Below are 27,592 nucleotides of genomic sequence, written 5' to 3'. Positions count from 1 at the left end.
TTACAATGAATAATCAGCAGTGGAAAGTATATTTATGTAATTAACTGCACTTTTTGAGGCACTTGGTGTTTTCAATTTTGTTACTTTATATTTGTAGATTGGGGAAATGTTAAGCTTTTTAATCGACTACATTTACTTGAAAAAGTGCGTAAGATTACACATACAAAATGTATGAGCTTTTGAAACATGATGCATTGTTATTAATTAAACTATCCAACAGCATAGCATGTTAATAAATTACTACAGCCAGCGGCTAATCTGTCTCATTTAACACTTTAAAAGGGAACATTTTGCATTACTAATAAGTTACATTTAGTATGTTTTGCTGAATACCTGTGTACTTTTTGGGCATGTTTACTTAATTACAATGATTGAATGCAAGATTTTTGCATATTTAATTTTTTTTTTTACTTCTCCCATCACTTTATATATTAAGCTTATTGTTGCTATATGTGAATATATATGATTAACATTTCCGCAAAATGTGACTGTGTATCGGATCAAACAGAGAAGTTGCACCTGCCAAGTTAGTTAGGCTTTATCAGGTTTTATCAAGCGAGGGAGGAATGGAAATAATGAATGTGTGTGCGCGCGCGCGTGTGTGTGTGTGTGTGTGTGTGTGTGTGTGTGTGTGTGTGTGTGTGTGTGTGTGTGTGTGTGTCCCAACACATCCACACTCACAGCAGCCACTCCTGATAAAACTGTCAATAGCCTGCAGTTATTTACCACAAACTAACAAATCCTCCTCTCTAGACTGCATACAGAGAATCCGCTGCTTCAGAAAGGCCCACTGAATAGTTTGCGGGTCGTTGTGTAAACAAACGCAAAGAAGAGCCCTTGACCAAACAAAGATTTAAAGCGGAGATACAGAAGAAGAAGACGCTGAGAAGCGAAGCAGTTCTGCTGACGGAATAAATTAGAGCGTTTGAGATAAGGGAGCGCGCTCTGTCGTACACGCGTGCGCGCACCCACACACTCACACACATACAGACGTTTAGGCTGCGTGCAGCGCGCGCAAGTCTCGAGAGGAGGAGGAGGAGGAACCAGAAATCTTCCCTCATTTACTTAACATCACTTCCCCACCGCCGGGAAAGCAAACACGCTCCTGAAGCTGCAGAGGAAGAGAAGCGATATCGACGTGAGTGAGTGAGTGAGTGAGTGAGTGAGTGCGTGTCTGCAGAAAGCTGTCAGCACCTGGAGCCTCTCGACCGAGAGCTTGTGCCTCTTCGTCCTCTTCCTCCTCTTCTTTATTCTCAGGAACTGCGAGTCATCGGGAGCGCTCACTTTGTCACTGATTTAGTCCGAGACACTTGTGAGAAGTCTGCGGAGTCCTCTGGGCATGGAGACACAACCGCTCTGACTGATAATCGGATTTTTTCCCCCCTGCTTTCTGAATAATGGTAAGTGGAAAATACTCCAGCCTCTAAAGGTTTTTATAGAACCTGTTTTTTTTCTTCTGGTCAAAGCATTATATTTTATTAAATATCCTCACGAGCTCATCCGGAAATATTTGTGTTCAGCTCTGTTTGTGTTCGATTTAGATAATCTTGTAAATAAACATCACATCTAATCCACAATTATATCAGAACAATGGCCTCTAATTAAGCCGCGTCCACTCCTGTATGGTTTTTAATTATATGTGCCATCAAATCAAATATCAACTCATGGTAAGTTTACAATAAAAAGATAAACACGAGACTAAATATGCTATTGTATTGCATGTACAAACATTTACAATTGATTTTAATAACTTCACCTAATTAATATAAATATTAGGCTCATGCAATAATAACCATAATTGAAAAGGTGTGTTTTCATGAAATGTTTGAGTATTTGAGACAAAAACAACTACCAGACGTACATTATTACCTTAATCGTTGAGGGGAAAATGAACCATAAAGGCCTCATACAAACGCTAAATCCTTGTTGAACGCATTTGTACAGTTTACCCAAATTATATATTAATGCAGAAATAGGTAGGTTCATGTAAAAGTAAATATTTTCCCTTTTGGGAAATCTTCTTGTCAGCTGAGGATACTATCATATAATTTTCTTCTTCACTATTCAGCATAACTTTCTTTTATTTATTCTTTCTTTTATTATTAAAATCATTGTACATTAGGGGCAGAGAACCCCCAAATCCATCATCAACAAATGAGTTATTTGTGTCTCCCTGAGACCTTTAAAAGATGTGGAAGGGGAAAGTGTGTGAGCCACCTTCTCTTAGATTGAGCTCCTTTGTTTTTCTTGGTGCTGGTTAAATCTGTGCAACACTTCTTGCTTGGCTCAAGTACCGAAGATTACACTGAAATCACTGACACCCCCTCAGCGGCCACGCAGGGACCCTCATTAACTAAATTAGGGGAGCCTCGCTAAGCATTTTTCAAAGGCTGGTATTCATATTTTTCAAGGACCCCTTCATGGCTCCAGACTAGAAACTCGCTCACTGTTTTTGCAACCGTTTAAATCACCTTTAAACACGTCTATCAGCCGCACAGTTGGAGAAGCAAGGATTTAGTGGGGCCCTTTGGTTTTTTGAAAATGTAAATAGATTTAAAGCAAAGAAATGTGACATTACATTTTCCTGTACAGGATCTGGTTAGATTTTCATTGACATGTCATTACATGTATTAGTTATAAAATATGTACGACCATAACATCGCTTATTTTTTAAAATTAAACTTAAATGAGCATTATTTGAACTATAACCTTGTTGGTTTTGCATTTAGATGGACATCAGAGCTTTTTGTTTTTATTACTGTCGCCGTTGTTGCAGTTTGTTGCAAGTTTAACAGTAAAATGTGTTTCCCACCAGCTCACACTTATTTCCGCTTTTTATCAAATACATGTTTCTCCTTGTCAGAATCAGTTATCTGAAATGAACCTGCAGGGGTATTGGCCAGCCAAAGTAGGTTTTTTTTATTTAGGTAGTTGCTGCTGTATCAGATTCAGGTCTGTGACGGATTGTAAATCTCCTTTTGTATACCTGTATTTAAACCCCCACAGATACCATCCAAGGGTCTTGATGGAGGGGTGGTGGGGTGTGTGTATGTGCTCAGACCGCATACCGAAGGTGTGTGCTCGGGCGTGTTTGATTTAACACTGCGGTTCGTCTCTTAATAACATTAGGCCCCATTTCTGGACTGCTGGGCCGGGTCCCTCTCAGCCTCTCTCCCTCTCTCTCCTCAGCCTTCGTGGTTCCTATTACTAGCTCTAATAAATTGTGAATAAGCAGCAGCCCAAAAAGTCCCGGGCTGTGGAGAATTCCCCATCCTGTAGCGCAAGGCACCCCCTCTTAAGAAAACACAAATTAATTCCAAACCCCTCTGTAGCCAAACGTTTGTGGAATGATAAATATTTTCATAGGAAGCTCGGCTCTTCCTGACTTTATCTGCACCAATTTCATTATATTTCTTCACAGCCGCACAGTTCTTGATGTCTTTTAGCTTCTGTGCATCTCTCTCCTCCTCTTCTTCCTCTCTCTCTCTCTCTCTCTCTCTCTCTCTCTTTGGGAGTCAAACGGCCTGACTGACTTGAACTCAAGGTTACAGCAGCAAGTCTGAAAATATATTCAATCCATCCCCTTTGTCCGAATTGGTGTTGTCCTATAGTACTAAAAGCTAGACTGAAGAGTTTCATTTTGTGAGTCTGTTCAGTATTTGGTGCAAAAAAGTTTGAGCCTTTTTGTTTAGTTTATGCTACTTTTTTGGTTCTATGACACTATTGTACTCATTCACACAGTCTTTGTGCTTTTGCTCAGCTCTGTGAACAAATCTGTCTAAATGTGCACGCAAACGCCGTGCGTTATGTTTGACAGGTGATCAAGGTGACGAGTTTCATTATATAGTAGTTTGTCCTGCTTTTGATAACAAAAGACACATTATTTAAGCTGTTGAAAGTACCACAAAAAAGTTAACCAATCTCACAAAGTTAGAGTACTGTCTTCTTTTAAGTAAGCACTGTATATCATCAGAGGGCACTTTTGCACATTTGTTAATTCCTTCATTTACTTGTCATTTGCTACTTTATTCTTTTGCATTTTCCTTGTACTAATCGAGTATAGTGCCAGTTCTTTTATTTAAGTTCCTTTAGTCATTTGTGTCTAAATCTGTCCGTATACCTCCTTGAGGGGTCACCATGGAAATAAAGTAAAGTCGAAGTCTTCTAGGTTTTCATGGAACGAATGCTTCTGAACCTTATACAACTTCAGAAGAAGCAATCATGAATGTAGCCTGATATGTGCAGCTGTCTGCATAAACAGAAAGCCTGACTAAATCAAAACTCCCCCAACTGTTCTTTGTAAAACTCTTTATTGCTGTCAAGAAAGGCATTAAAGCAACGGCAGATGGTGGAACGAAGACAACGCGTATAAAGATGAGAAAATAATTCTGAATTACTAGCATTTAAAAAACGGTTCCATTTCCTCTCCTCTAATCCTTGCTTTTCTGAATAGCTAACTTTTGTGTGTGTGTGTGTGTGTGTGTGTGTGTGTGTGTGTGTGTGTGTGTGTGTGTGTGTGTGTGTGTGTGTGTGTGTGTGTGTGTGTGTGACAGAGAGAGGCTCGACCAGGTACAAGCCATCGAGAAGTAGTGTGTCTGTTTTGTTGTGAGACCTTGGACGTGTGCGTGTGAGAATCTGCATGAACCTCCATATGTTTAGTGAAACAAAAGCCCAGGATTGAAAAAAGATGTTGTGATTCTAATGGTGTATGACTTATCACACTTCCTTCTAAATGTTTTCTCCTCTCCCACCCTTCCCTCCCCTTTTTAATTCCCTTAAAGCCCCAGAGAGCACAGAGGGAGGCCTTGTGGTGATGTGTGTGTGTGTGTGTGTGTGTGTGTGTGTGTGTGTGTGTGTGTGTGTGTGTGTGTGTGTGTGTGTGTGTGTGTGTGTGTGTGTGTGTGTGTGTGTGTTAAACCCTGGGCTGTCAGCAGACAACAGCTGTCTCTCTAACCATCTCCACTCTCCTTATCTCATCTTGAGAATGGAGAAGCCACACACATTGCAGTGTATAGCCTGCTGTGACCATATTTAAAAAAAATGTTGTGCTTAATAACAGCTTGGGTGCTTTCCACCAAAAAGAGAATTTAAGAATTCTCTGTCAGAATGTTGATCCTGAATATAGTTTTCTTGCCCACCATTTTCCATCTTTACTCCTATCTTATAATACCTAATTTGTCCTGCATTCTTATCTCTCCGAAAAGGCATAAATCACTGACTTGTTTTCTCTTTTCTCTCACTTTCTCTGTCTCACACACACACACACACTTGCACAGTAAATCTAATAGTAAAGAAGTAATTGGACCTCAGTCCGTCTGTAACGCCTGTGAGCTTCAGCTACCAGCGAGCTCTGTCTGGCCAGCTGTTAGCAACTACGGCGGCCACTAGCCGTCTCCTGCCGAGGAGACTGATCGAGGGCAAACCTTTTCATCCTAATGACTAATAAAGCAGCCAGTCTCAGAGTGTGTGTGTGTGTGTACATTTGTGTGTGTGAGAGTTCATTAGAGAAAAACAGGAGCAGTCATGCAGTCAGGCGTGCGTCAGTTTTGAGTGTGCGAGCGCGTGTGTGACCAGATGTTTTTTTTTTTACCTGGGACAGACCACCATCTGACTGGGGTCAGCCTGGTCCTCCAACCCCACACCCGCTCCTGCGGGCTGCTGGGAGGTCTGCCAGCTGTCCCTCACTTTGACCCCTGTCCCGGGGCACTGGTTCTGGGGGAGTCAGAGTCTGGGCCTTGGGGTAGGTGGTCCTTTCCCAGATTTGGCAATATTACTGGGGGAAAATAGTTTGTGATATAATTAGAGAGTGAGTGCCGGGTAATGGGCAGCGAAGGCGAGGGAAGAAGAGAATGTGCGCTGGAGAAAAACCCGAGATAAAGACACTTGCATTGTGGAATAAAGAGGCTTTGACTACAGAGGGACAGAAGGGGGTAGCTTCTGGCATTAAAGCAGTCTTGTTGCAGGGAGTTAGTCAAGTGGAAAAGAGAGGCCACCGAGTCTGAGAGGTAAAGTTACACAGTGCAGACAGAGTGGGCAACAGGTTCACTGCTGCCAGGGATTAATCGGAGCCCCTCGTAGAACGACTTCTGTTCTGTATCTGTCATTATGTGACTTAACTGTTCGTTCACTTTTAATTTAAAGATCTTCAGTATTAGCCAGGTGTGCGTGTGTTTCGTGTTATCTGAGGAAAACGTTGCAGAGTCTCCTGTGAGAGTTGAACCTGTCAATAAAGGGATTAATCGCTTGCTGGGTTTTTTTTAAACTGGTTGCTCAAGTTTCTTAATTTGTGGTTGATGATGTAAACATGATAGTAGCTGGGGACGTCTGCATGCTGGCTGTGTGAAACCGTATTGAGATGGGTCACCCTGATAGTAAACAGGTGACAGAAACATGGAAACATCTTACTCTGGTGTCTTTTTATACCATCTCAGCAAATGTCTGACTTGGTATGTGGAGTCAACAAAAAAAAATGTCTGGTTGCTGTTGACATTAGCGTTTTTCCCAACGTCAAAAATTAAGCAGGTTTTTTGTTAATATGTTTTGCTGTCGGACGGCTTTGTCTGTGTGTGAAAGGAAGTGTTCTGTTAATTGATTTAGCGACAACACTAAATTGTTGTGAATCAAGTATTAACAGTCACAAAAAGGTCCCCAGTTAGAAAACAGCTGGTGTCCTTCAGTTAGTACACGCAGCAGTGACGTTACTGGCAGATAACACACTTTCTGCTTATGTATGTATGTCCTATATGATGCTAAAATATGTGGAGGGCACCCAAACACACACTTGGAATGTATTGGCCTGTTAATGAATTCTCCTGTTGCTGAGGTCGTGGTGGGGTGAAATTATCAATCCTCTGTCCATCTGCTAGTGGACCACCAGCATGGCTGAGGCTCTGTCTATGCACAGCTAATGGACCGATTTTGATTGGGAAAGAACATTTTCTCTTTTAGAGTGTACTTTACAGCTTTCTCACTGATGTTCAATGAACTGCTAGTTGGGGGATTAACGTTGTACTCAATAGAGTGCTGCAGGAATGAGTCCTGACAATCGTAAATGAGTCAGCTTTTTTGCACTTCCGGTTCCCTTGTCTCAAAGTCAATGGGTTTTGGGTTAAATGGCTGAAATAAGGTCTGTGATTAACACAAGCTTAAAAGATTTGGCCTTTTTGTCCTGCAATCTAAAATCTGTCAGTAAATGCCCCTCTCGTGAATTTTGAACCTGTTACGTGTCTTAAAACAAACGGTTGCTAACAAGTGGCTAAATGAGACAAAGCATCATCTCGCCGACTAGTTTGCCCTTCACAGCCTCAAAGCCTCAATGCCTATTGCATTCGCTTCAAAAATGTATTCATTTGTGAAAAACTACTTGCTGAACAAAAGGTATCAGGAACTCGTGTGTGGAAAAATCCCTTTGGATTTCTGTCAAGGGAACCAGAGACGATGCTAACTTTTAGGTTGGCTTACAGAAATACCTCATCCCCCGCAGCACTCTATGTGATGAGAAACCTTTCTTTAGCTCTTTTGGCACTGAAAGGTCGAAAATGAATTGGCATCCTTTCTGATCATTTATGAATCATTTCAGTCATTTTTCAAAACAAAAAAATCAAACTTTACCTGGTTCTACCTTCTTAGATGTGAGGGTTTGCTACTTTTCTTTATCTTACGTGATTTAAAAAGAATAAGGAAAAATGAATATATTCGTTTTGGTATGTTGATCAGATGAAAACAATCACCTTTGGTTTTGTGAAATTTTTCACAATTCCAAAGGTGATTTTTTTCAATTGATCAACTGGTTTTTCCAGAAATCTGTATAATAATAATAGATAAAAAAGGAAAACAATCACCCCAAAGCACTGTGCATTGATGAAAAATGTAATCAAACAGGAAGGGACTTTGTTGTTTTCAGCATGTGTTTGTTTATATAAATATGTGTTGTACATGCGACTTGGCAGATTAGCAAGTATATTATATGTCTGCATACGGTTTATTGAAGGATTTTATCAGGTTTAGGAGGACATGAGGAGTTTGCAGGGTCTGAAAGGGCTGGTTCTCTGTTTTTATTACTAGCTATTAGATATAAGAGGTGTTGGCTTTTACCCTCTGAATATGGATGTAGTTTAAAAGATTTAAAGAATAAAGCTAAAACTAATTGTACTGCTGTGTGCCAAAGGTGGTTAAAGAGAGCTGTCACTGGCAGATGGCACAGATTTCCACCACGAAGCCCCTGATACTCAAATACTGGGCCCTTGTTCTGTGTCTTTTATCAGCGGCTGTGAGAGAGAGAGAGGGTTTGTGTGCAGCAGTGAATCAATCCCCAACTTTGCCTCAGGCACTTCGGCAGACTGAGGGCTCCAGGTGGGGTCCCATATGGCACGATTATAGACCAGCAAGTCACCTTGTGCTGAGATCCACAGCGCTTCAATAAAAGGTCAAACCATCGGAGGGTCACCGCAGCGGGCGACCAGACTCTCACATGTCCAATCAAGACACCGACACGGCATACATATTGACACACACACACACACACACACACACACACACATCAGACACCTGACATCATATTCAAATCGTTGTTGACTAATGCACACGGTCGTCATATGAAATTCAGAGCAAAACCAAATTCTGCTCCGGTTATGCAAAGGAGAAGAGAGATGATCATTTATGTTACAATTTGGTCAGGATTTTTATCATTTAAAATATGTATTACAGTATAATGCAGGGTTTTACTTACTTAAACTAATAATTCATTATTAATATATAATTCTGAGTTGTTTGCGTCAAACCTTCTGTCATTTGAAGGTACTCAAGCTCATACAGCAAGGTTTAGTTTGGGAACTATTTCAGCTCAGCAATCATACATTCACCAAATGCTGTGACTTTAAGCTGTGACACATTTTCAATAATTTGCTAAACATTGTTAGTTTTATAGTACCTTGTTTTTGTGTCATATTTCTTTTTATTTAAATTGTACACATACACTAACTGTTTTGGGGCGCTGTGTCCGACCACAACTGACAATCAGCCATCGTGTGCAACGTTTGGTTATTTCTTTCATTCTTCACACCTCTACTTCCATCACTTACAAACAAGTACAACACTATGAAGGCTTTTGACAAATGATTATTGGTAAGTCGGCGCTTTTTCTATCCCCGTATGAATAATGATTGCGTCTTATCTTTATGGCGGCCGGCTTGTCTTCCTGCCGTTGCGTGTGGCCGTTTGAAATAGCTACAAAACCCTTTTTCCTTTGGATGGACTGATAAATGGACAAATTGATTCCATATGGATCAGTTTCGCGTCTGTCATCGTTTCCTCACTCAACGGCTTAGTTAAACTACAGGTAAATCTGCACAAGCTCAGCGTAGTCCTTTAACTGTATCGAATGACATTTCAACTTAAAGCACAATACGCCATCCTGTGATGTAATCCATCAGCACAAAGGCTAGAATTTGATATCCGTGAAAGAAGCAGTGGTCTAGCAGAACCCTGGGACCCAGGTGAAGCTGGTGGGACTGGCCTTGTGGCCCCGCGGCCCCCCGTGGCCCTGCTGGGTTTGTTTTAGCTTCAGTTTCAGCCCTCGGCTCTCCACATCTCTGCTGAGCTCCGCTCGTCTTCCCTCCGGTGTCCTGCAGTTCCCATGGCCTTGTGCGCCCTCCTCCCAGGCCTCACCCTGAACCAGGAAGTGCCTTCCCTATCACGCACAGTTTTTGTGTGTGTGTGTACGTGCATGCGTGTGCATACGGGACTGTTGCAGGGATGCAGCTGAAGTCAAGAGGACTCGTCGCAGGCGTCGCTTTCACTTTTGATCCCTGGGAAGTACTAGGAAATGCTAAGCACAACAGCACTTTCCTTATTTTCCCTCTGTGCTGCAGGATCAGCGTTACTCTCTCAAGCTTCACGGTCTGCGTGTGACAGAGGTCAGATCAGGATCTCTGATGGCTGCAAGGTCTTAAGGGTGATTTCATGTGCGAATTAATAGGAAAACTATCGATAAACATGCACACGTGGCTTAGATTTAAAGTACAGATTTAATTGAAGCTAAAAATAAAAGATGTGTTGATTAATTTGAGCCTTTAGTTATTATAAGATTTATAATATTCTTCATACGGAGCAGGTTAGATTAGGAATTTTTATCCAATGTGTATCTTGTTTACGCCCTTGTGTTTTTACACAAGGCTAACTGACAAACAGTAAATCACCTACTTGGTGTCACATTTACAGTCCGTTTTATTTACGTTTGTTTTACGGTCAATAACACAGATGTGCAGGTGGATTCTCGGCTGTAGAGTTTTTTTTGGCTGCTTCATGGTTGAAGTGCATTTATTTACTCAGAAAACACTGTGAGCTGCCTTGGGTGTTTTTAAAGCCGGGAGGGCAGCTCCATCAGCTGGAGCTGACACAACATGAGATGTGTCCTCTCTGCTATTCTGTGAATCCTGTTAATGACGTGAGAACAACACAAAAGATACTGTTAGTCGTGTCAGGTTTTGTGATGCCAGTGATGCTTCTGCTGACTGTCACAATTCCTGTCACTTTTCTCAGATAGCGTGTGCTTCCCCCCCCCCCTCACCTTCATCTACCCTGCTGCTGTAAAACCCCGCTGCCCCTATAATTCACGACTGTCATCTGTCTCTGTCGTTGTGTTGTCAGCCAGGTCAGAGGTCAGGCAGTTAGCTGCAGCTTTCCCAGATTGGAATGGCCCAGAGGCAAAGAGAGAGAGAGAGAGAGAGAGAGAGAGAGAGAGAGAGAGAGAGAGAGAGAGAGAGAGAGAGAGGGAAAGAAACAGAAAGAGAAGAGAGGGAGAGAGACATAGAGAAATGAAATAAGTAAAGTAGTTTACGCTGTTGTGCATTGACATATAGCACAAATAAACAAGATTTTGGAAGCTGAAGAAATTTGCTGCCTTTCAGCCGCGGGAGCATCAGTGATGGTTGGCGATACTGTGTTTGTATGAGGTCTCTATCATACCAAACTCAGAAAGCCAACATTGATCTTTTTGTGCAAGTTAAAACAGGAGAATGCTTTTTTCCAAACAGTAGAACAAAGCTGACGGGCAAACTGTCTTCTGAAATATTGTTGCATGCTGTCGTATTAAGATTTCCCCTCATACACAGTACTTGCAAATACATCCAAAAGTACAGTGTGGATATTGTCATTAGTAGATGACTTGACTTTCACCTAAACGTTTCCCAGTACAACTCCTTTGACCCACGATACATCTTGCTCCACATTCTGTGGCACCTTGTGTGAGTCAGCTTTAGGATCTGCTGTCAAACAGACTGAACTCTTTCAGCTTCCTGCTCAGACTAATTCATGTGGCATTGACCTTCTGACCTCCAGCTTACTGAGCCGAGACCTCCCCTTCCCTCTCTTCTTCTTTTTTTTTAACCTTTTTTCGCTCTCACTCTTTTATCCTTCCATACGTCTGTTATTGGGGCCCGATAGAGAGAAATACAGTAAAAGAGATAGCAGCCTGTCTCTCCTGTCTCATCCTGTCACCAGCCGTACACGAGAAGTTCTGCTGAAACCCACCCACTGCTATTATTTTGAATTTGGACGGCAGCCTTGTGCTGGTTTATTTCCTCGAAGGACCTTCACAAAGACACTGGTGCCAAACAGCAGAGTGAGTCAGCATCGGCGGAGCATTTTTCTATAATTTTCCGAAGAAACAATGTTACCTGTCAGGTTCCCGTAACTCGTCGTTTAACTGTCAGCGTCTCTAATGACCAAACCCTTCACATCAAATGCCACATTCATCATGTTCTCTAGCGTTCTGTCTACCCTTGAAACCATTCACCTTTTGAACTCTGTGCTCGGGGAAAATACCTGCTCTCCTCCCTCCTCATCCTGCTGCAACAGGGCCGGAGGCACGTCGCCATGTGTCAGTCACCTGCATACCTGTGTCCTGATGGTGTGTGTTTGCTATTGTTTCCACAGGAGAGTTGACGGCTCGAGAGGAACCCGACTAACAGCGGTGTGACGGGATATAGAGGATAAAGCGCTCTCTACAGAGCCAGGTGAGAGGGCAAAAGTACAAAGGGAAAAAAAGAAGGAGTAAAGTGCTTTAGAGGAAAAGTGGCTGCTCGCTGGAGTCACTGCAATCATCCAGTCAAACAGATCGTATACTCTGAAGATAAACCCCTGTATCGTGATAGAACTGGCCATCAGGACCGCACACCCTCGTGTTTGCAGTGAGATATTTGCACCACTTATCAAGTATTTATAGTTTAATTGAATTATACAAAAACTGATATGAAATCATATCACATTTTCGTTGGAGTAAGAGGGTCTCCTGCAGAACACAATTTCTCTGGAATTTTACAAATTAAGAAATTTTGTTGATGCTGATTAAATGTGATTTAATGTCATGCTAATACGTGAGAAGCACTTAATTCGTCTCTATTAGATTCAAGTTGTATCTTATTAAAATCTCATTCTTTATTTCCTAGCTGCTTCCATTGTGTATTTTCTGACGGTGCCGTTCTTGCCTCATTCACAGGGCTTATCATCTATTTCAGACTCATCGTGCCCACTGCAGGTGAGTTTTTCTATAACATTTGTCACCGAAATTGAAAGTGGAATTGCATTACTATATTGTCACGCATTGTATGTCTTTGTGTTTATATAAAATGTGGCGCTATTAATGTGATCTAAATCACAAGGAAACTGCCGCATCATTGTGATTTGGCCTAAAACTGTGTGATGTTAATCATTAACTTATTCAAGTTTATTTCACTAAAAACTGAAAGGTTTTCTTCTCCTTAAATTAAGTCCAAACTAGTTTTTTTGTAATTGTTTCAAACCAGCAGAGTTCTGTTTGTTCTGCTCGTGGCATTAAAAGAGAGTGTTTGCATGTTTTGCGTGTTTTGCTTGTTTTGCATGCTTAGTGTGTTGTTCCTCACCCTCAGGTCTAACCGTGACCAAAATAGATGTTCTATTGTAACAGATGAAGGAAAAGAGAACTCGTCAAGAAACGTTTCCTCATTACTTCTTCCTTATTTTAGATCAGCTGAGTCATGGCTGCGTATGGGCAGACTCAGTACAGCCCGACCCTCCAGGCTGCAGGGCCGTACACACCGTACACTCACCACGCACAGGGCTACAGCGTGCCATCTTACAGTGAGTACAAACAAACATGCTGTTACATAGACGTACATAGACGCATGCATTATCTTGATGATCATCTCAAAAGTGTTTGTGTAAAGTGATGGATTCTGCAAGTTAGTGTAGCTGTGTTTATTTACTGATGTGACGCTTTCTTTTGTTGAACTATGAAAGCAACAAGAACTAATACGAATACAGCACATTGGACAACGTCGACATTAAACTGGAAACTAATTCAGTCGCTTCACAAATAGCGGAACAAAAAAGAGGACACAAGTCACATTGAGTGACATAGATTGATACAGACGTTAGTTAATAAAATAACATTTATTGGTATGAATGTCTAAAAAGCTGCATATTGGCTAGTTTGTTCATGAAACCAAACAAATTCATCTTGTGCTCCCTAAACGGCTTCTCTCCATACTTAGACATTAAAACAGAAGACGGCCTGAGTCATTCTCCAGGGCAGACAGGAATACTGGGCTACTCAAACTTCAGCAGCACTCCTCCCAGTCAGAGTCTTTACAGCTACTCACACGGTGAGTCGGAAACACCGTACGCACTGAATGTATGGACACACTATCACACACAAACCTCACATACACCATCTTTGATTTCAACCTTACTGGAAGGAGCTTCCATCCTTGTGCTGCCTTCCTCGACTCTTTTACTCCTTTTCTCCTCTCCTCTCCTCTCTCCTCTCCTCTCTCCTCGTCTTTCTCTCTTTTCCTCTGCCACACCTGTTCTCCATTAGCTGCGGTCTGGACTCCTGGCGTCAAAAGTCTCCCCACCCCTCCTCTTTTCTCGGGGTCAGGCCCCCTTTCTCCACTCAGACCAACAACACAGCATGCAAGCGCTGGTGTCTGTTAGAGAGAAAGAGACAGTGAGAAAACATATAGACGGAGAGGATGGAACAAAGGAACAAAAACAAGAGTAACAGAGAACAAGAGATGGGCAGAAGGTCTCCGCTGAAAAACAAAAACTCAAATGCGTGCAGCTCTTTGCCAGCGCATGGCCGTGTGTGTGTGTGTGTGTGTGTTTTTGTGACTGTGTGTGTGTGTGTGTGTATCTGTGCTGTACACATTCCTCAGTCCTCCGGCGCCCAAAGCATGACTCGCTCAGTGCGACTTTATGGCTTTGAAAGCAGCATGAAATTGACCTTGTGTGCGAGAGGGGAGAGGTTAAGGTGCATTATACGGAGGGGTGAGTAGGTTTAATGTTGCAGACTCGGGGGGATGACCCTGTTTCCACTGTATGGATGAGACAAAGGAGAGACAAAACAGGATCAAACGGTAAACAGATGAGGTTTGCTGTTACATACTATATATCGCAGCTCAGTTATTTTACAAGTACAGTAATAATTGAAACATGAGCTAATCTCTATATTATAATGGGCCAGTGCATTCACATACTATCTTTATTACGATAGTATTTTCCTATTTTTGCAAAATTTGTTTAGGTTTGACGATAGTTTTGGAGGGTTGTAATAGCATTTCACTCATGACAAAGCGAAAACAAGGTCAGACAGGGAAAGAAACAATCAGACACGTTTTCAGCAAGCCAATTGTTTATCCAAATTCTATCCAAACCACTTTATTTGAAGGTGAAACCAGAAAGTCAGGCCATTTAAAAAGTCTCTAATTTCTCCGGAAAACTGTGCGCACAAATAGAGCCGAGGATTACTTATTCTGAAGAGAAAACAAAATAAGTAAAATTGGAAATGAATGATAAAATAAACTTTCTATTGTAAATATTCATCAACGTTTGCAGACCAAAATATAGATGGGATCACTTGCGGTTTTACCTCCAAAAAGTGGTTTTCGATAAAAGTGTTTCTTTAGAACCTGTCTAATTGTATGACCGCTCAGAGGTTTTGCCCTGTCGGACTTAAACTGGAATGATTTCAGGTCTCAGGGTTACCGGGTCTCCCAATAGAAAAAAGGGCCAAAGTCTCCAGTTGTACTCCAGTTGTACTATTGTCCGACAGTATTGCCTGAATCAAACCTGAAGTTTGTTCAGTTGTCATAGAGATAATAAAGCAGTACATGAGCTGGAGTTTGTGACTTCTGTTCTCTTCTCAGCCCTTCCCGAATAACTATAGTTTCCCATATCAGTTCCGTTTTCAAGAGAATATTCAGATGTCAGACATTATAGGAGAATGTAAATAGTCATGTAAACACACTTATGATGAAACCTCTGCTAAGCGCTCAATGACTGTGCTGTCAGAGCACGACTGTTGAACCAACAAACTTTTTTTCTTTTTCTTTTAACAGATTTTAGTTTGAGTTTGAAAGACACTGTTCCCAAACAAAATACATTTGTTTGAATATTTTTATGCATAAATCATTTGCTGCAAACTTCAAACGGTAATTAACTGCCACAACAACCGAATGTTTGTAGGATTTCAGAATGTTTCCATGTCATCCATTATACTGTACACAATACACTAGCGCGCACACACAGGCACACACAGGCACACACCGGCAGACACAGACACACACACACACCACAAACAACCACCGAAACATGTACTGTACACTGTGCGTACAACTGAAACCAAATGGGGACTATGGGAGCCTTTTTGTGTTTACTCAAGAGACCTCCTGAATTTTTCCTTCAGTCGCTTTGAAGATTGTTGTGTTGTCCGGGGAGGTTTTAGTGTGGTTCTTCCGTTGAGTCATTTTTCTCCAGCTTGTCATGCACTGTGAAGGGGAGAAGAAGAAAAATGGAGCAAGAGGAGGCCGTAGTGGACTGAAGTTTTCCTGAACATTTAGACTTGAGGAAGTGAATCTTTAAAAGTCTGGACCGTCCAGGTCATAAATCTGTGTTGCCCCCTTAGGGCAACTTGTTGTACAGCTAGCAGTCAAAACAAAACAAGGCAGGTGCTTCACTGAAAAGAATACTAGAGACTATGACCTTCCTACTGCACAAAGCCAAAAAAAACACCCATTCAATAAACAGTACAGTTAGTACAGTTAGAAACCTGTTTATTTGAATCCAGACACGCTAATAACAATAATCAGCTCAATCAGCTGTCATGTCTTGTCTTCCAGCCACCACAAGTCACCAGTCAATGACAATGCTGGTAATTCAGAGCCACCTATTGACCTAACCTGCATGTCTTTGGACTGTGGAAGGAGCACCTGGAGGAAACCCACACAGGGCTGCTCAAAGGTTTCACTTCTCTAGCGGAATATCTCAACCTCATCTACTGGGATTGGCACAACATTCTATTCAGACTATTGTGGTTCCTACTGGGTTGATTGGCTTTTTGCGCAACTAGGAGGCTGAATTTTGCGGTTTTGAGTGAAATGTTTTGATAACCGTCGGACGGATTGTCATGAAATTAGCTTCAGACATTCATGTTCCACTCATGACGAATTTTAATAACTGGAGATCCCTTCACTTTTAATCTAGTACCATCAATTTAAATTAGTGGCCGAATACCAATCAACAGCCAGCAAATGTCAGCAGCAAACTAAATGATAACCATTGTACCTACTAACCATCAGCATGTTGTGCTTAAGAACACCCTCTGAGAGCTGCTAGTGGTCCCTTTTGAGATATCCATCTAACTAGCTAAACTTAATTAAATGCTGTCCAGTGCTTTAGGTGAGGGGGGGTGGTTGCTTGGAGGATGTTACTCCTGCCCTGGCTTGATTAGACTGAGATGTTTCCCAGAGCAGCAGCAGCAGCAGACGTTCCCACCTGTATTGTTATGCCAAACATAAATCTCACTCCCAGCACCTGCAGCACTGAGCTGTCACTGAGGAAGGAGTTAAAGTTTACTGCTCATTATTTCCTCCAGACAATTTCACAGATCGGATCTTTTCGTTGTGAAAATATATCCGAGGTTGTTTCATTGATACAAGATGGAACCAGTTCACCAGTTTGTAACCGTTCTCTATCCTGCATGTTGAAGTATTTCCTAAAAAGGTTTGACCTTTGTCTTCACATCACTTTTCAGGTGGTGGTATTTCGTCTGGAATTTTTCAAGGCACCCATGCAATCTCAAATTCAGCCCCGTTCAACTCTACCCAGCAAGTGAGTAATGTGACTTCTACAAGACTGTTTGCTGCCAGGACATCTAAAAGGTTTCCCCAATAGGATACAGAAAAATATATCAACACAAACACAAGAGACAATCACACCAGCCGCAATGCCAAATGCCAGGACCACATTTTGCCACGATGACTCACACACACACACACACACTACAATACCAGCTGTCATGGCTGGTGATTATAGCGAACATGACAAATAATATAGAAATGTAGCTACTGTCGTAACTGTCTTAAATATATCGTATTGTTGGACTTCTCATTTTTGGAATATTAAATGACTGATTAAAGTCCTTTGTTTACCCTTTTGACAGGAGTTTTCAGCGTACTCAAGCTACAGTCAGAGTCAGTACTCTCCGTATTATAACTCTCATCACTACAACAGCCCCTACCTAACCAGCAGCAACATCAGCCCGGCTGCCATCACAGCTCCGTTAGCCTATCAGCATCCAGAACACCCCGTCATGCTGCCCAATCACAGCCCAGAGTCACACACAGGTAAGGAGGGACAAACCACCTGTGCTTTTTTTGTTAGTGTTGCCACATACACAAGCGATGCATATCATGCCAACCCGTCTTATGGATTATAGTATATATTTATATATATATATATATATATATATATATATATATATATATATATATATAGGTGCCTTTTGGAAGAATGTCCTAGCTTTGTTTGAGTGATTTCTGTTGATTGATTTCTGCTATGTGCCATTGTTTTATCATTGTGGTGTAAAGGATATTAAAAGGACGTTCCAGTTATTTAGTACTGCACAAAATAGTTTTTTTGTTGCATAGACTGAGGTATCCTAACTTTTAGTCTTTTGTATGCCTTCCAAAATGCAACTCAATAGCATCTTTTGTATTCTCCATGAGTTTGTTTTATAGAGACTGATGTGTGTGTGTGTGTGTTCTAGGAGAGTACCACCCGCCGCCCAGCCCCCCCACACCTGGTAAAGAGGAGGTTCCAGCACGAAGGGGGTCAGATGGGAAGTTGAGAGGGAGGAAAAGAGTCAGTGACCCCGCTCCACCTCTGGACTCTGATATAGAGGTAAACACACACTCACACAGTGTTGTCAGTAATTCTCTTCAATATTTTTCTTTCTCTCTCTCTCTCTCACACACACAAACGTTCATGAGGTTAACATTACATATCTGTTATTTCACTGCAGCGTGTGTTTATCTGGGACCTGGATGAAACCATCATCATTTTCCATTCGCTCCTCACGGGAACCTTCTCCTCACGATTTGGCAAGGTACGCTGATACGACCCCTCCCTTTGTCATTTACTGTAAGGAGTTCGTTCTTTAGCTCATCACACTTTCACAACATTGCATCATAAGGTAGGTAGGCGAACGGTACAAAACCCGCGCAACAACAATCTAATCTCGCTTTAGTCAGCTTACCCTTTGTCTCAGTGATCAAGTGCTTATTTGACTAACATTCAAAGGTTTGGCCGCCTGAGCCGAGTCCACGACCTTTGGGTCTCATCCCTGAGCATTTTCACACGCTGGCTGTTTTGCCTTTCTGCCCTCTTGTTTCTTTTCATAATGCACCAGGGCTGTTTAGCTACCCCGGCATCCTGCGGCGTGATTGACAGCCGGTGGGACCTTTACATAACAGACAGGCAGCTGACGAGGGACGGCCAGTGGTGCGTTTCTTGGTTTTGGCCGGGCATGTGTGTTTTGAATTCTCACGGTCCCCCTGCGGGTTGACACAAGGCTGATGGGAGTTTGAGAGAAGCGTTTCTGATCGGTTCAGCCCCCTGGCAGGCCATGCATGCCGTTGTTTCTTTTTCTTTCTTTTTCTGCCACGGAGAGAGAGAGAGAGAGAGAGAGAGAGAGAGAGAGAGAGAAAGGGGTGGGGTGGGGTGAGTTAAGAGAAAAAAGGGAGGAAGAAACAACGAACGAGAGAGATAGAGCGAGAGAGTGGATGTGTTGAAATGTGACTCATGTGCCAAAAATTCCCGATTCCACCCAAACACCCCGCTGCTGGAGCTCAGTTGGACGGACTCTGACATCAAAACTCAGACATGCAGCTGAGGAATTAAATGAGTGACAGCGGAAAAACAGATTAACAATCCAAAGCATCAAGACAGCTGACAGACTAGCAACAATTTTCTCCACTTCACCGTGTTGCGTCCCTCTTTCTGTCTACTTTCAACAGCCCAGGCTCTTCCCATTAGGGTCAGCCTATTAAAACTCTTATCATAAACAAATGTTTTGGACCTTTACGGAAAGACAAGTCTGGGCCCAGTGTGCAGGAAGGACTAATGGGCGTGTTGAAAGACGGTTGTTTTCACCAGCTTGGCGAGCTAGATGTGAATGGAGATCCACATGAGGAGCTGATTCCCCTGTAACAGCTCCTCCGTTGTCTCATCTATCATACAGCACCCCTCTCTGTCCTCTAGTGTGTTTTCCATATAGAAACATCCTGCATAAGAGTAAAGGTGAATGTTTTAGGTGCTTTTTTTTGTGTGTGTTTTTCTCCCTTCCCCGGGATTATCAGGAAGAGGCTTTTATGTGTCCCTCTGTATAGAACAGCCCTCGCGTTTTGGAGGAAGGTGATTATAGATAATTATTTCAATTATTAGACAAGCAGAACAACCCTTTCTTAAGCCCTTTAGCCCCTCCTTCTTCATCCTTTCCATTCATCTCTTCCTCTTCTGTCCAGTGTTTCTCAATCCTCCCCCTAGTCATTTTCTCCTTGTCATCCTCCTCCTCCCCCTCCTACTGAACTTTTTCCACCCTTCGTCCTCAATTATCTTTTTCCTTTTACACCTTGTTTTGCAAGGGGGGGGGGGGGGTATTTAATTGTCATGATTTACCATTCATGTGTCATCGAGCCCATTTCTAGCATTTTGAGCCAGAAGGCAGCTCTCTCGTGTCATTTCAGATGCACTAATCTAACATTCACCTTTGGCTGACACCACTCTGCTTCTCCTGTCTCGCTGCCAAAGACGAGCCAACGCTGCCATCAAAACAATACTGCGTGCATTACATACACACACCTGCTTTTGTAGTCTTGAACAACAACACACCCACGCTGTTTGTCAGCCAGACTCAGAATTTATGTGTTTTTCTGGGTGATGATTTACCGTTTTCTCATTAACGAGCAACTGAAGTTGGTGTAATGCAACACCTGCGTGTTTGTTTGGGTTTTTTCCAAAGCCAGAGAAAAAGAACAGGAGAAGAGAAGCCAGGTGGTGTGAGGTACTGATAGAGTAGGAACAGTAAACAGACTTACTGTTGCGTTCTAGATCTTATGTATTTTTCCCATCATTGCCATTCATTCAGTCCAATAACCTATGTGACATCTATGTGAAAATCCAAAAGGAGATTCTCGAACATCAAGTCTCCATTCATTTCTGGCCAATACCTCATCAACTATTGGATGGATTGACCCATTTTTCACACACGTTCATGTTCCCTGACAGGAGGAATTGTAATGACTTCAGGTTACAATATGAATTTGTCCAATACTTTGTTTTATGCCCAAATACCTGCAAAACTAATGAAATTCCCATCAGCCTCAGTTGTACTTTATGTTTAGTCCTAGTTCACAAATGTTAGCATGCTATGAAGCTAAACTAAAATGGTTAACGTGCTCGTTCTCAAATGTTAGCACTCTGAAGGCTGGTGCGCTGACGGGGTCTTAGTCCTGTTGGTACATTTACATCGTCTTTGCATGGTTGGCATAAAATATTTGTAGTTTAGGAACTAAAACTTGCAAAAAAAGAACCCGATACGGCTGGTTAAGCCTTGAGGAGATTGGATGAGATTATAATGAGGTGTTTTCACAATGTTTAATTCAACAGTCAGCAGGAAAGAACATGTAATGAGACTGCATCATTTACTGTAATGAATCAGGGAGGTGAGCTAGTGTAGAGAGATGGAGGGGAAATTGGTGAGCTCGATGAAGCCAAAACAAGTTAGAAAAGATTTAGTGAAGATAAGAATCGTCAGAGAGTTTTCACAGATAGATATTCACCCTTGCCTCTCCCTGAAACCTGTTTATGTCAATCCAGTTGATGAGTTTGCAGAGGACTTGAAAGGAAAGCTTTTCAGAGAGACAAGCAGGCGGCTGCACTGACAGGGCCAGAATACCGAAGAGTAATGATGTTCAATAATCCAATTTAACTGATTATTCACTTAATGCCAAACCTCTTAGACCATCAATCTCAGCCTGAGCTCATGAATGTATTGTTTATTCACTCGTTATTACGGGTGCAGCCCCGGAAGTGACAGAGAGACGATGTTCTGACACAATCTTCTATTAAAAAACGCATTAATGTGCACAGCAATTGTAGTAGAACTGTGAAGTTATTAATGGTAGGGTTGGTGTGTGTCTCTCTGTGTGTCTGTGCATCAGGACTCCTCAAAAGCTGTGTCTCTTGGCTTGTGGATGGAGGAGATGATCTTCAACCTGGCCGACTCGAGACTCTTCTTCAATGACTTGGAGGTGAGTTTTTAAATTTGATTGAGAATTGACTCATCAAAAAAAGTGCAAGGGAAGCATGGTTGGTAACCTTTGTCCCCTTAAACAGGTAATTTGAACATAATGCCTTAATTCACACAAAAACGCTTACATATTTCATATTTCCATTGCAGCGCTCTGTCTGTTTTTTTGCAACTTCAACGTTTTTTTTTTTTGGAGGGGGGTTATCTCAGATTTATTTCCAGTAAGGTGGAAAATAGCAGCAGTAAGAACATATCCAAGAGTATAAGCTGGCATACCAGAAAACAGCCGAGCAAGAGGTTTGACATTTGGGTGCTATTTTCTCACTTGGCAAAAAGCACAGTAGCAGTCATTGTAGAAATCCCCTCACACGTCTGTCCTGTATTAATTCTTACTACAGCATTTTCCAAACAATTTGCCCTCCTCAGTTGAGCCAGAATATTCAAAGAAAGGGGTTGTTAACTGCTGGCCTAAATCGTTTTACAGTTAGACCCAACTCGCTGCTTAAAAATCCACCAAAGTTAACGTGGACATTGGTGCAACCTCTAAAAATGGACTCCTCAAAAAACGCTGTTTTACAACCTACTAGTGACTGAAAGGATTTTACGTTTTTCATCCTGAATTCCATGGCCTTGATCTGACAAAGAAAACAGATTAGAGAGGGACAGAGAGAGAGAGAGAACAAGTACACTTTGTGTTGTAATTATAGGTGTGTGTCTGAGCATCCGAGAGGAAAATTAGTCAAATGGGAGGAGGAACAGTCGAGAGGAGGGAAAGCAGCCAACAAAGCCATTTGCAAACCCGGTTCTTATCCCCTCTTTTGTTGTCAGGGCTCAGTAAATCTCTAAAGCAGTAGGCCATACCGGGCTGACAACTGCTGTTAAGTCTTGAGGTACAATTATCCTGTCCTTCCAATGTCAGTAGCTACATCAGGGGCTACGAGTTGTATCACTGCTGTCATAACTGTCATACCTCCAGAAGATCACATAATTGTAATCAGGCATGCATGCCTGATTAATCAAAGAAAGAAATTCCAGTTAAACTTTTCCTAAAGAAAAAAACTGGATTAAAATGAGCATGCTATGTCGGGACTGAGTGGAGCTGCTCTGACTTTGAGTCATTTGAACTGTACGGTCACTACAGCGGCTTTGCAGGACGGCACCTGAGTGGGAGGTGGGTTGCAGCCTTTGGAAATTGAGTTATATAGAGATGGAGGGAAGACGGGGTAGTAGGCTGTCTAGTGTAAGATGGCTGAAAGGTGATAGGAGACCCTGTCTGTTCTTGGTCGCTGGGTGACAACTGGAAACCTTTTGCACTGATGTGTGCACGGCTGTGTATGATGTGAAAGATTGTAGGACTTGGAGGTTTGAAGCTAGACTACAGACAAAGTCTTTGTCAGACATACTTGTGTATTTCCTCCTGGCCAACTATGATGGATTGATGCTCCTTGCTTTTGTTTTTCTCCTAAATATCCAATTTTAATAACTATTTCAAGTTTCTGATTTAACTGCATGTTGCTGAAGGTGTGTTGGCCTTAGACACGCTTTCAAGTCTCAGTGTGGTTTAAATCCCTGTGGTCTGGTTGGTTGCTTGAAAATCCAGTAGAGAGGAACAACATGTACACCACTGTGCTTGTCAAAGACAATAGGCCTTTCTTCAGTGGATTTTTTAAACCAACATTTTGGACAGCCTATGAAAAAATGCAGATTTACTTTAATTTACTACGTGGTTACACCAGAATCGCACAGCCATGTTGACTGTCCTGTACCTCCGGCGCCTCGCTGTCCCGTGTCCTTACATCTTATTCCCTTCTTCCTCGTCTTTTATGTTAGCTCTTCTCTTTCTTTTCTTTTTTCTGTAGCCGCTATCACTCCCGCAGGCTCCCCTTAAAGAGAAGAGACCTGCCCGTACAGGGCTCCACTCTGAAATGGATCTCTTGATATATCCGCTCTCCTTTTCATTTCCCAGGAATGTGACCAGGTTCATATTGATGACGTGGCCTCAGACGACAACGGACAGGACCTGAGGTAAAGAGTCTGCTGTGTTACTGTACTTAAAGCTCTGCTGAGACACTCCTCTGCTGTGGCTTGTAAACCAGACTTGCCCTCTGGGTTTTAGTGCACATGCGGAAAAACAGCAGGGAGATGAGACAAAGAGTTTGTGCGCATCTGTGTGTGTGTGCTCACGCATGCAAGCATGTGCATGCCTTTTATTTTCCCGACTTCCACAGCCGTATAATATGTCACAGGGTTATCCAACGCTTTCGTTTCTCATCAGAATATCTCTTTATCATTCCCTCCGTCTCCCTCAGTCCAGACGTTTTATTGCTGAACTTGTTGAAGCACTTTAAGGATACTTTTAGGAGAAAAGAGCCAGACTGTACCAAAGTACATTTTTGAAGTATTTATTTTATTGAACTTGGCCCTTCTTCATTCTCAAAGATGTTTTTCTATTTATCCTAGCTGCGCTGAATGTATATACTTCATGATTTGTTACCGACAAAGCTTTTTCATTCACAGCTAAAACTTAGCGTCGACCATTTTCAATTTCACAGCCTTGTCCCTGACATTTTTGTGGTTACACTGGCACGCTCCCTAAATTTGATGAATGTTTTAAGCACTGCCTACTTGTTCATTACCCGAATCGCTTGAATCCATCCCTAAAGCGAGAAACTGTATCCATGAATATAGTTGTACTGGCATCCTCCCCTGAAACACCAATAGTATAGTGCTGCTATAAGATGCTCTGGAAAAATGCAGTTTGTGTCTTTATGATCTATATCCTGACTGTTTCCTGTATTGCGATCCTGCAGCACTTACAACTTTGGGTCGGACGGCTTCCAGAGCCCAGCGGGGGCCGGCTCTCTGTGCCTGGGGTCAGGAGTCCACGGAGGGGTGGACTGGATGAGGAAACTGGCTTTCCGGTACCGCAGAGTCAAGGAGATCTACAACACATACAAGAATAATATTGGAGGTGAGCCCAGCTCCCATTTTATTTAACACTGCTGTGTACAGACAACATAGATATTTAGATCAGCCTATTTTCTCTGAGGTTTAATAAGGATTACATGTGGCAAAATGATATCAACTAATGAAAGAAACGGTAAGATAATGTTGCGATTTATCTGCTGCTAGGCCACAAGCTAGAGTTCAATTTGAACACAGCTCAGCTTCAGACCACAGTGATTTGTCTGGGTTTTCTCTTTTTTTATTTGCTCGTACTGTATCGAGTTATACAAGCTTCCTGCTTCAGAAAAGTACATTTTGTATTTTTCAAGCTCCAGCTTGTGCATCAGCTAAACTCCTATTAGAGATGAAAATGCATGTCCATAAACACCTGCTCCTTCCAATAGGAGCCGGTGTAAACACAATACGGTTCATTACTGGCGCATTACCTGTTACATTAATTGGATCATGATGTGGTGAAAAAGAAGCCAGGTGTTGTTTGTCAACTAGGATAAAGAGTCAGAGGTTTTTGTTCGATACGGACCCTTGTGCGCCGCTGATTACAGCTGGCTGCTTTACCGATGCTGGAGACCATATGTCTGAGGTTTGGATTAGAGGATGTTGTGTGAGAGTCATCCAACCAAAGACTGCAGACAGTCCTGCTGTCTAAATAAGGTCTTGAAACATCTCAGTAAATTTGATTTCTCTATGCATCAAAGCTTTCACAAGTTCATGTCCTCCCTGTTTTGTTTCGAAGACTGACCATCAAGCTTGTGCTTCTCCCTGATGGGCAGGTTTGCTGGGCAGCCCCAAGCGAGAGGAGTGGTTACAGCTGCGGAGAGAGATGGAGGTCCTGACTGACCTGTGGCTGACCCAAGCACTCAAAGCCCTGGCTCTCATCAACTCGAGGTCAGTTCATGCTGCCACGGCTCCATTTACACCAGCAGCTCGATTAGCTGGTGGCTGCTCAGTATTTAGTTTAATCAGGATTTGTCTGGATCAATGTCCTTCCTTGATGTGTCATTTAATGAGTCATAACTTAAAGGTAGTATAAATGTGTCTGTCCTGTCCTGTTTCCAGGCCTAACTGTGTGAATGTGTTGGTAACCACCACCCAGCTCATCCCAGCCCTCTCCAAGGTGTTACTGTACGGCCTGGGCGCAGCTTTCCCCATAGAGAACATCTACAGTGCCACCAAGACAGGTGAGGACAATTTACTGAAGATGGGTTCAGAGATAGTGACAATCATGATTCTTCAAAGCTACTCTATTTACATTTTTAACTCTGAATTTCCCTCTTTTTAAAGGCAAAGAGAGCTGTTTTGAGCGTGTCTCTCAGAGGTTTGGCCGGAGAGCAGTGTACGTGGTGATAGGAGATGGAGCCGAAGAAGAGTCTGTGGCCAAGAAGGTACAGCTCAATCTGTTTTTTAGGACCGTGACTGCTGACAAAATGGGCCTCAACTAATCAGTTGGCTTTAAGAAATGCTGGATTTCTGCAGCTTCTGTCTCGGAGCTTGTTTTTTACATATAATCTTTGCATTGAAATGTCAGACATTGTGCTGGGTTTGGCAGTTCGGCAAATCTTTTTTGCATTAAGCTTTCGTACATTGTAGGCCAACATGTTATCCACGTGAACTTGGTCACATACTGTAATTCCCCTCCAAACCACAGTTCATAATTCACATCTGCACTGAATCTGCAGCTAAAAGTTGGCTTGCCTTAAGTTTGCATGTTTTACATTAAACCTGCATTTAATTTTTGTTTTCACAGAAGAACATGCCGTTCTGGAGGGTGTCCTGTCGAGCCGATCTTGAGGCTCTGAGCCATGCACTGGAGCTGGACTACCTCTAGAGGGCGCCAGCTGTCACGCTCTGCTCTTCCACCTAAATCATGAGAAGCTCCTGAACTCCTGAGTGCAGCTAGGAGGTGATGCTGCTCCCAGAAACTGATCCAGTCTCACTTCAGGTCTGGCACAAGGCATTTGATCCCTAACGAGCACCCAGGCGGACAATTTCACTTTAAAGCCAAAGGAACTGTGAGGATTTCGAAGCGAGGCTGCAGTATATCTGAGACACATGAACCCAAAAGTGCTGGACCGAAATAAAAGACCAAAGACAAATAAGGGACCAAAGCTTCATAACTAACCCCAGGGATCTATGGTTAATACTGCAAATGTTTTTTTTTTTTTAAAAGACCTTTTCCTTTTTTTAAATTCAGTTCATCTCAACTTCATGAAAGGTGTCCCACTTTTGTACACAAAAAAAAGTGATGCACTGAATGCAAAATTGTACATGGAACACAGTGAGTATGTCTGCATGGATACAAAGTTGAGATTGTTGTTAGATTGTTTCTTCTGCTGTGTCTTTTTTTATTTGTCGTGAGACTAAACCCGTTTTTCCGCTGACCAACACCATTTTAAAGACAAAATTCAAAACAAGACTTGATTATTATTTTAGAATTGTTTGATTCATGTTGGCTAGAACAGATAATATTCTCCTCATATGTAGAGGCTATTTAAAATAGTCTGATTGTATTTTACCATTATAATGTGAGCTATTTATTATTGGTTAAATTTACAACACAATGAGGTATAAACAGTTTGGGAGTGCAGCATAAAAATATCCCCTTCAAAGACCAAAACTATGCTCTTGTAAAAATGTTTTGATAGGAAGTTTGTCTTGAAGATGTTGTATTATAGGCCGGTGCTTGAATCCTTACTTTTGATTCTGGGTTGTACATGTTATGTTCTAACTCTTCTTCTTTTCTCTCCCGGTGTAACTTCCTAATAACCCGTTTGTAATATAGATGAACTGGTTGTGCATGTGCCGATTATTCTGCCTGTCAGCTTAGCTATGATTTGTATATAATGCTTTGTTGTCGAATTTGTTTTGACAGTTAAAATAGATTAATAAAAAATAAATTAATTGCAATGTTGGGAAAGGTGAGTTGAATTTGATTTCACAGAGTTACTACAGAGGGACTGAATGACAAATAAATAACTGTTGAATGATCCTCGCTTGTAATTA

The 27,592-nt window shown here is 42.1% G+C and overlaps 1 protein-coding gene across 1 annotated transcript; it reads left to right on the top strand.

Moving 5' to 3' along the window:
* The first annotated feature begins 1,133 nt into the window (after positions 1-1,133).
* On the top strand, positions 1,134-27,500 carry eya2 (EYA transcriptional coactivator and phosphatase 2). The gene is made up of 16 exons (XM_079185767.1): positions 1,134-1,400; positions 11,935-12,014; positions 12,497-12,535; positions 13,002-13,116; positions 13,530-13,640; positions 17,069-17,145; positions 17,477-17,660; positions 18,083-18,216; positions 18,338-18,421; positions 21,537-21,626; positions 23,592-23,650; positions 24,436-24,596; positions 25,363-25,477; positions 25,649-25,770; positions 25,874-25,974; positions 26,337-27,500. The coding sequence occupies exons 4-16, from the start codon at positions 13,014-13,016 to the stop codon at positions 26,415-26,417; spliced, it is 1,422 nt and encodes a 473-aa protein (XP_079041893.1). The 5' UTR covers positions 1,134-1,400; positions 11,935-12,014; positions 12,497-12,535; positions 13,002-13,013; the 3' UTR covers positions 26,418-27,500.
* Positions 27,501-27,592: the final 92 nt, after the last annotated feature.

The sequence above is a fragment of the Pholis gunnellus genome, assembly GCF_910591455.1.
Source record: "Pholis gunnellus genome assembly, chromosome: 3".
NCBI lineage: Eukaryota > Metazoa > Chordata > Actinopteri > Perciformes > Pholidae > Pholis > Pholis gunnellus.
This window is presented reverse-complemented; position numbering and strand designations above follow the sequence as displayed.

What these genes read in the sequence shown, in the direction of transcription:
- eya2 (XM_079185767.1), top strand. Translation starts at nt 13,014, where the DNA reads ATGGCTGCGTATGGGCAGACTCAGTACAGCCCGACCCTCCAGGCTGCA. An exon ending in CGTTCAACTCTACCCAGCAA is followed by an intron (nt 17,146 to 17,476) that starts GTGAGTAATGTG and finishes CCCTTTTGACAG; the next exon opens with GAGTTTTCAGCGTACTCAAG. An exon ending in CAGCCCAGAGTCACACACAG is followed by an intron (nt 17,661 to 18,082) that starts GTAAGGAGGGAC and finishes TGTGTGTTCTAG; the next exon opens with GAGAGTACCACCCGCCGCCC.